Source organism: Leptonotus elevatus, chromosome 6, assembly GCF_054856555.1.
Source record: "Leptonotus elevatus isolate MCC_2025b chromosome 6, RoL_Lele_1.0, whole genome shotgun sequence".
Classification (NCBI taxonomy): domain Eukaryota; kingdom Metazoa; phylum Chordata; class Actinopteri; order Syngnathiformes; family Syngnathidae; genus Leptonotus; species Leptonotus elevatus.
Window position 1 is genome coordinate 23,658,148 of NC_141244.1, and position 9,919 is coordinate 23,668,066.

At 41.9% G+C, this 9,919-nt stretch overlaps 1 protein-coding gene across 3 annotated transcripts in view; it reads left to right on the top strand.

Moving 5' to 3' along the window:
• grin2db (glutamate receptor, ionotropic, N-methyl D-aspartate 2D, b) overlaps nt 1–9,919 on the top strand; it is a 79,885-nt gene that overhangs the window by 59,988 nt on the left and 9,978 nt on the right. For all 3 annotated transcript variants that reach the window (XM_086077877.1, XM_086077875.1, XM_086077876.1), the window contains 3 exons: nt 1,413–1,482; nt 1,602–1,719; nt 9,209–9,444. In XM_086077877.1, coding sequence (XP_085934003.1) covers nt 1,413–1,482; nt 1,602–1,719; nt 9,209–9,444 — 424 coding nt within the window. The remainder of the gene's footprint in view (nt 1–1,412; nt 1,483–1,601; nt 1,720–9,208; nt 9,445–9,919) is intronic.

A 9,919-nucleotide genomic window follows, 5' to 3' on the forward strand; every position in this document is an offset into this window, starting at 1 on the left:
GATCCTAATTTCCTTACCAAGCTGGGCACTTTTGGCGGAGTGAGAATTCGGTGGCAGAAAGTTGATCTAAACCTTACACCTGCTCAGGGTAAACAACTGGTCTAACATGACTTATTTCATTCATAAATATGTGAATAGTGGGCATTAAACTATATTATATATCATATATACCAGGGCCCGATCGATATGCATTTTTTTTAGGCTGATGCCGATACCGATTTTTGGCAGAAAATAATACCGATTACAATAATTTAAAAATATATGTAATGCGTAAAATTACCACACACACCCCTCCCCAATTCCTTTTCAATAGGTGTCACTTACATACAAACTTTCGCTATTAAGAGTCTCTGCTTTGAATGGCAAGTCCAGTTCTGACTCGAATGGAAACATTCTAAACCTGTGTTCGTTTTCCATGGCCAATTCACAATTTAATTTGAGTCGCCGCCGATTTGTACATAATCCTAAAAATACCAACATCAGGTCTAACCGCCAAGCTATGCCACACACCGGTCTGGAAAATAGAGCCCTGTACAACCAGCACAGCACCTCTTTTATTTTATTTTTTTATTTTTTTTTCGGCAAAAATCTTTATCACCAGCCATGTGTTTTGCGTAATCCTAGTTTATTTTATCCCAGGTCTGTCATCATTCTTGGCGCCTTGAAGCCGTGTCACCGCAGATATAACTCACTGTTATCGCGCTTTAAATAATTGAAACTATTGCTAGCTAGTATCCTACTGTTTTTTTTGTTGCTTACAGCTTTTTCTCCAACCTAATCTGACATTTTATCCAATCCTTCATCTTGCATCCATGCTTCTTCAACTCTATTTTGGTCTTTTCTTTTACCCTTCAAGTGCGTTTTCTCGCTATGTCTGTATTTAAACTTTATAATCCCTCCCACTCTCGCCCATGTCTTTTCCCCCTGAAGTGTGTAAATCTTTTTCCTCCTCTCTCTCTATTTCCCCCCCTTGTCACCGCGCACTTCACAACGTATAAATCCCCATCCTCCCCTCTGCCTCCTACACGTACATTTCCCTCATCATCTGTGCATCATTTCATTCCCCTTATTTTTGCTCTCTTTGCCAAACCGGCTTTGCTATTCCACCCATTCTCGTTTGACATGCAAAGACTGAACTTTTTATGCCGCTACTATCGTTCTAAGGGTTTGTTGACTGTATTTTTCTGCGCCGCAAACTCCCCTTCCCAGTAACATTTAGTTAATTAGAGCCAATTTGTTGCCAAGTTTTATCAAATAAATCTGATTTTTTTTTTTTGATTTTTTTTTTTTTTTACTGTGATTACAATTAGAATCCGTTTCATCCCTATCATCCCTCGCTTCTGCCACCCCCTCGATCCTCGCCTCCTACTCCCATTAAATGATGAATGCATTTTTCCTTGATCCCTTTACAGGAAACTGGATGCTTTTATTTATGATGCTGCAGTATTGAACTATATGGCCAGGAAGGACGAAGGTTGTAAGGTACGAACCAACTCCCATGCACACAGTGCTTACGCACTGCGGACATAAATAGAGAGAAATTGACATATATATACTCAGCTTTGTATAATGTGCCTGTTGTCCTTCTCCCCACCTCCAAGGTGATGACCATAGGCTCGGGGAAGGTTTTTGCCACCACAGGCTACGGTATCGCCCTGCACAAAAACTCACGCTGGAAACGTCCTCTTGACCTGGCCCTTCTGCAGCTGGTGGGAGATGGTGAGGATGACGAGGAAAGGAAATAATTAAGTCAATTTGAGGGGCAAAGGGAAGGCGGTGGGCAAAATGACTGGCCGGGGAGCGGGTGAGAGAGCGCTGCAATGAATGGTAGGGGGAGGATTGGAGATGGAGGACACAGGGGGTAGATGATGGAGAGGTGTTAGGAGAAAGCGATGGTTGGAAGGTGTTTTGATCATGACAAGGGGAATAATGGTGTGTAGGAGAGGTGATGGTGGTTGTGGTGGGAAGACAGATGCCTAAAAGGTCTCTTTACTGTCTGGCTGTGAGTGGGAAATAAAACAGGGAATGGCACCAAGAGGAATATGATTGTCCATTTAAAAGATTGCTTGAGTAACACATTTTTTTTTTTCTCGGTACACGGGAACACGGGCCTCCCTCCGTTTTTGTGTTCTGAATTTCAATGCGCTTTCCCTGCTCGGGAGGGTACAAAAAAATAATTTATCTTTGTGAATCCGTGTCGAAAAGGATCATCACGACTTGAGTGGTGATTTTACACTTGTTACAGATTAGCTGACACTGACATCGACAGGGAGTCCAAGGAAAAAAATTATGAAAGAAAGTCCAAGACAATGCGACATGGGTGATTAGGAATGAGAATAATAATCAAATATTCCGTCAGATGATGGTATCATTAATGTGGAATTGATTGTTGCATATTTGCTTACAAGTGGGGTGCAGTACTTGGCTGCAACCAGCAGAGGCGCTCTTGATTCAGTAGCAACCAATTTGTTGTCCATAAGAACAACTTGAGACATTGAGCTATTGTCACTGTTGTCTGTTGGACAGAAACCTCGTTTTTTTTTTTTTGTTTTTTTTTTTAACCGATACTATTTGTTTGTCCCCACATCATGTGTTCTTTTTACTCATTACCGACCAACTAAAAGTGTTGAAAATAGCTTGAGAACAAATCGATTAACATTCTTGAACACAAAACTGTCAAATTGTTGACATATGTCACCTCAAGATTGCAAGTCTGGATGTTTTTAGACAATATTTATTTAGATTTGCATACATTTGAGTCAAGATGTTTTGTTAAAAATGGATAATGGAATGCTTTGGTGTAGAATGGATCAGTCAGCCCTAAAGGTACGTTTGTATGCAGATCCATTTCTTCCTATTCCCCTACATAACTTCAACTCAGCTGCCGTTTCATTTATGGCATCACTCATGGCTCTAAGATCTTTGAAAAAGCGTTTGGAAAGATAAAATAATCTCAGCCATTTGCTTTTGTGAAGCATTAGATAGGGTGTTCAAAACCACTTCTTGAAAAATGAAGGAAGCACATTTTAAGGCACTTATTGAACTTGTAAGTGTGCAAATATTTGACAACTTTTGTAGTAAGACCTCCGGGTTTTATTATTGCACTACATTTTCATGATGACTGAGTGATTTTGTGGAGGACACCAAAGGCACTTTGCAGTGATATTGACCCACCGCCTCCAGTCAGCATTTCTCTGCTCAATACGACTGGTGCTTCAGAACTCTCCTTCTTTTCCTTTCGACTTAGAAAAATGTGGTCCAATGCTTATAACTAGTTAACATTAAAATTAAAGAGGAAAATTTAGAACATGACAATTTGTTAGCAATGGAATCATTATTAGAATACTCTTTGTTTGCTGCGCAAACTGTATTTGGGATTATGGGAGGCATCTTGTGTGTGCAATAGAGAAAATCAGTTTTGCAATCAGCACACTAATGCTTGATTATCATTTTACATTGTCCACCACACACATTTATTGTCACAATTGGATGCCGATTGCTTGGCTTTTTCGAGGGCTCAAAATCAGCTTTGCTTATGGCGTTGCGGACAAAGCCCTTTAGTTGTTTCTGGCATGCAGACACTTTAGCTGCTTACACACTGATAGTGCCAATTTGGTGCCAAGATCTATTAAATAAGGCTGGCGTCTGCCGCTGACTAGCTGGACCAGTAGAGGAGAAAAACAGCGCGCAGACAGCCTTGACATGCAGGCGTTGCTGGCTCTCTCAAAAATGCTAACAGTGTTTTGAATCACTGAAAACTAAACTTTTGGAAAATTTCTGCTATGGCGGAGACTTTATAAAACCTTTTAACAACTTTTTTTCACTATCTGCTTGCAAAAGATGGCAATCTTTTTTTGCCTTGTTACCTTTAAGAGACAGTGTGTATTTAGCTCCATCTAGTGGTGAATTAATAAATCAATTTTAAAAACTTAGTACTAATTTCAATAATATGCAAAAAAATAAGTCCTATCACATCAACGTACATTTAAAAAATATATATATATGTCTTGTAATTGCTAATTCTATTACATAGGTCACGCCGTGCTTTACAGGAGGCTGACGGTTTGCTGCCATCTTTCTGCTACGGATACCCAAAGGAGAAGAACTTGGCGAACGTAGTTAGCCTATGGTGGTAATTCGGGCTCCCTCTGCCTTGCTAGCTTCTCCCGCTAGCCGCTCTTGCTAGCTGCTCCAGCTAGTTCTTGCTTGCCGGGTTGCTTGCATGCTTGCTCCCTCACTCCAAATAATCATTGGTAGTAATTGGAGGTAGGCTTAGGAAGTGTGGTCTGTCTGAGACACCGTAGCATGCTTCATAATCGTTGCATTTTATTAGTTCACCACTAGATGGCACTAAATAAAACACTATCTTTAAAATTATCTTACAATTGTGCCTCAGTGCCTGATTTTTAAACGTAATATTCTACTAGGCTATGTGTGTTCTTTGACTATATTGACTATGGAAAAATATTGCTTTTGATAATGCAGTCTGCCTCGGTCTTATCCAATGTTATTCTTAATGCAGCAAACAAGTTGAAACTGAATCAACACTTATTCTATCCCAAATCAAGACTCATTAAACAAGAATCAATTCTACACAACTAGCTCCATTTTTCACGATCAATTAATTGACCATTTTTCCCATCCCTAGTTACTGGTTACATCATTCTTGCCATGTTTCAGCATGAAGCAGCGCTTATCTGCATTGGACGCATCAACTCTCAGGGTGCTGTTGAATTAGACGAAGGATTTTTGGGAGTAGATTACTAAGGGAGCGGATTACCTTGCTGTGATGTGGAGGAAAGAAACCCTCAAAGGCGGCACCCCAACTCTTGTGTCGCACCTTCAGCTGGGCTAATACATGTCACAGGGTTACATCATCGCCGTAGCGTGCTGTATCATTTTACAAGCTGAGCTTTGCTTTGTCAAGCCAAAAGCGTTTTTGATCTCCCTATTGCTGCCTCGGGTGCACGCCGTCTATTGATCTCGCTACATCTCCTTTCCTAATAGAAATGCAGACTTTGCACTCTTGTCAGCCTTATTTCCATTTTTCAAAACTTTTTTTTTTTTCCGCTATATGTTATTCAATAAGTAAGTACTAAAAAGCTGCGGAAACTGAGGTTTGAGCTTTTTTGCTGGCTGGCTGTTTTTCAGCGGCTTCATATCAAGGTATTTGACATGTTGTGATTATAGCACACAATTGTTTGGGTCACGGTTTTCTGCACATCTGCGGAGGAGCTCGGCCTCTCTGGACATGTTTGGCAACATGGCGCATCTGGCGCGCATAGCAGCGAAGTGTGCAAGCGTGGCGACACACAAAAACAATTCTCTTGCCAAATAATTGGGTCTATTCACCGGCAGTTGGGCTTAACATGGTAGCATTCAGCAATGTTTTCTTTATGGACTCCGAGCAGCTTACTTTAACTCTTTTGAGAGTTAAAGTAAGCCCAGCCTTGCAATAAACTGTATTCTCGGATGTATGTCGTGTATTAGTGGATTAAAATTGCAATTCTTTATTCGCCATTATAAAAAGGAAAAAAAAAACACACTATTATTTATTGGTCCAACACAAGATTGGTTTAAACCTCTGAACTCAAGCCTTCCTTCTCGCAGAGAGCTCAGACGGGGCATTGGAACAAGACTTTGACCCTTTTGTCCTTTTGTCGGGAACAGAAGGATGTTTACTTATGATAATTAGTTCCAGCTGGCATGCGCTTGCACGTTACAAGAAAATTGATTTAGGAACACTGGTGCGAACAAGGGCAACGGCGTGGTGCACTGTTGTCAAAGAGCAAGCAGGTCTCAGGTGCGACCTTTTCTGCTCTCCTCTGCTTCGGTTCTCTGTGGGTGTGTCGGGTTTCTCGCAGACGCTTTCCAATTGCAACCAATGAATGTCATTGTTATCTGTTTTACCTTAAAACAGACCACAAATGTCTGTTAAGGGAAATTTATTAAGTCGGTGCATTGTATAGTAGGTGCGCACTTAATAATTTAAGACTGATGTCAGTGTAAACAGTGCTCGACCGTGTCTGGTTATGAGCCTGTTTGCCTTGTAAATGTAGTTAGCGTTGAGCAAAGTGTTGCATGTTGTAGCAACATGTTAATGGTAATTTAGCCACACAATTATGACAAGCATGTCTCAGACTAGTTTCAGTGAAAAAAAAAAAACTTGGTTACGTTCATTGTCCAAGGTTTTCTGTACTTGGTTCATTGAAAAATTAAGAATAGCACTGTGACAAGTGGCTGTCATCTTTGCGGAATTTTCGCCCTAAAATGTGGAATGAGCACTTGAAACGCCTCTAAAATCCTCCTAACCAATAAATTCATTGCGAAAAAAACAATTGCTTACTAAAGTACATGACCTATTCTACTGTTCACACTGCTCTTCCCAAAAATAATGCTCCATTTTCGCTATGCTGTTCAAAGTTGGTTACTCTCCGCTACGATGCAGTTCCAGTCAGACCTACTATATGTGACGTGTGCTGTATCACACAATCAATTATTTCTGTATTTCGCAACTACACTTCGATAGCTTAGCAATTAGCATGGCTTCGCCATCATTTTCCCTTAATACTCATCCTCTCTTTGTGACCATGGAGGCGATGATTAGTGACTTATGTTAGGCGAACTTTCGCCTCAGCAGCTCAGCATCATGTTTAGCCACTTAAGCTAGCCAGCGGTAGCTCGTAGGTAGCGGAGACGTCACAAAATAGTGGGCACTTAGCATTCCCTGATACAAACAGCAAAAAAAAAAAGTGAGGCGACGCAGTCATAACGAAGTATGAGCAGTTTATCAGCTCTGCAACAGGCTGATATCAATAATATAAATGTGTCCAAATGTTGACATCAATTGCTCACTTCCTGAAGAACACAAAAATAAATTGGATATTATTAACATACATATTTCATGGAGGTCTATTTCCACTTTCTCTTGGACTCCTTCTGGAGATTTAAAGATGTAATGAATATGGGTTACCACAGTTGGCCGGTAGGGTCCAAGTACCTTTGGGCAAATTTGTGGCTCCTATTGAATATGCTGTTTTTACCGCGCACCGCTAATCTGCTGCAATCAATCAAGCATCTTGGCAAGAGGCTAAGAAACAAGGCATCATGCTAATAAATGTTCCATGAGAGGTTATTTACGATTTCAAGTTGGAACCCCTTCTCTCTTCATAAAATGACAACATACCATAGTCATTACAAATACAGCTGTCTTCATACCTGCATACTCTTTCCTTTTCTTTTGAAATTGCTCACCTGATAGTTCTGACCTTTCCCCCCATTTCCCATAATTTCCCAAGAATGACCACCACATCCACCTTCTCTTCTACAGGTTGGCATGAGGCAGTAACACAAATTCAAAAGCATTTCACACATTGAATCTTTTTGGCCACTCCCCCAGAAATGCCACTTTGTGCGGCCGCAAATATTACACATACCAAAAACCGACACTAGATGTGTGAAAATCTTTGTGAACCCACCTTTGTGAGCCCATTTGTGGGTGCGATCCAGCTTGGCGCATTGTGCCAGCTCTACCTGACCTGACCCGCCAGCAACGATAGAGGTGGAGTGTGAATTTGACACACCTGTCAGATTTGGCAGACCCGAGCTGGCTGCGACTGAAAGGCAGAGACAGCTGCCATCACAAAGGTCCAAAGGTGGCAACGAGCAGGCAAAGCGAGAGGAAAGACGGCGACAAAGACACACAAGATGAATCGCTGGAAGTCAAACGGCTGGGAATCCGGAGGATGAGAATTAGAGCTTAGCGAAAGGATTCAGCGTAGGTTCTATGAGGTGTCGGACGTGAGGCTGCCTATTTAACTGTAACCTTCGCTAAAGCACATGCTATTTTGCCCACTATGGGTTCATGTCTGGAAATAACCACATTGAAGGTAAATGACGCAGATGCATTTTCTCCATTAGGGTTTAAGTGTGCGGTTCAAACAAGGAATTTGTGTTTTGGAATGTGCAAAATGTCTTCAGGAGGCGAATCCGAAATGATGACTTGTTACCTGCCATTGAGCTGCAGTGTGTCCATCTGTTGGCGTGCTAATGATGTTCTACGGGAGACGCGTTTCCCACATCCCTCAGATGACTGAGCCCTGCTTCATGTGAGCCACGCAAGCAAAGATAATGATGGCGCCATTGGAAAGCTTTTCACAGGCCAGTGTAGTGTTCAAAGAGGCAGCATGACTTGACCATTTGACTTGGAATTGTGGCTTCTAATGTGCGACAAACTGCAAACTTCACGGATTTATTTATTTATTTTCAGCGCCGCTGCCATTAGTGCTACAGAAAGCTCTCATTACGAGCTATGTTGGTCAGAACGCCTCTTTGTTTCTACCATGAATCATACGCTACATCTTCTGGCGAGCCATCACTATGGTTACACCAGCAACCCTGGCAGCCAATCATAGGTTGGCAGGGCGGTTAAGATATGTTAGGTCGCTGAGCTCATTAATGAAAATTCCGTGTTTGAGGTAAAGCGGTCCTGCCTGATTGCTGGCAGGTTAACTGATGGAAATCTCGGAGCTTCCCACCTTGATGGCGATTCTGACCATCCTACCAGCACAATTAAATGATTATGATCTTCCCCTTCTGCCTGTTTCTGTCTGTCCCTATCAGCTCTTTCTTCACGATCATCCTCCTCCTTTTGCAGTCATCACCTTCAGGCTTGTGGAGTGTTCCCGCTGTTTGTCATTATGACACAATCTCTGCCTCTCGTCCTCCGTGTCTGTTTGTCTCATTTCGCCTGACGTGTGAATGGACCGAGAAAGAATGCCGCTCGCTCGCCACCTTAATAAACATTCTTTCGGACTCTCTCATTACGCCTCGCCTTCTATTCCATGCTTGTTTTGCCAATCCAACCATCACCGTGGGGCTCCCTGGCCTCCCTATCTCATCCTCTCTTCATTTACTCTTGCTTACTATGTTGAGATTAGGTTGTCGGTGTCATTTAACTTCCTGAGCCACTTCATTGTTTTGGAGTCTCTCTGAGTGACCTTTCTCTTTGTGTGTTTTTGTTTTGGGACATACCTTGTTTTGTGTTTTTGACCCCTGACCTCATGAAGTCACGGTGGATAATACTGCGGAAACACTGCTTAGCATTTGTCTGTAGCTCTGTCTATCTATCTCTATTTATCTCAACCTCAACGGTTTCCCCTTCTCATCTTGCTTTTCCCCCCATCCCCCCCACTTGTGCCCTTTGCAGATGAAATTGAAATGCTGGAGCGCCTTTGGCTGTCAGGTATCTGCCATAATGACAAAATTGAGGTGATGAGCAGTAAGCTAGATATTGACAACATGGCTGGGGTCTTCTACATGCTTCTGGTGGCTATGGGCCTCAGCCTACTGGTGTTTGCCTGGGAGCATTTGGTCTACTGGAAGTTGCGCCATTGCATGGCCACCAGTTCAGGCAAACTGGATTTCCTCCTAGCCATCAGCAGGGTAAGTCTTTTAAAAGTATGTTGTGTTTTTGGACACTAGCAATTATCATTAGTTTTCTTAGAATTTTCCACTCTCACTGTGAGAGAGTTCCGCCTCTGAATCAAACCATTGAATTAGTCTCCCTATAATCATTGCTCAATGTCAGGACACCAAATATAGAAGTAAACTATTTCTGAATAATTCCATGCAAACACGTGTCTGTTCCTGCCCGTATCTGTAACAGAGTTGGGAGCGTTTGAAAGTGTGAGGTCTGGGGTCAATTCAATTCCACGCAGTCAATTGAAGAGATTAATTGAAATTCAATTCTGCTCGCAGCCGGGATATCCTGTTCGTTTGACAGTGACCTTGACGGAACAGTCTCACACCATATGCATGTGATTATATCCTCAGAGATAAAAAAATTCCTTGCCAAGTTGTAATGATTATAGTTTATGTATACATGAATGATCGTTAATCAAGAACCAAACAGCCAAAT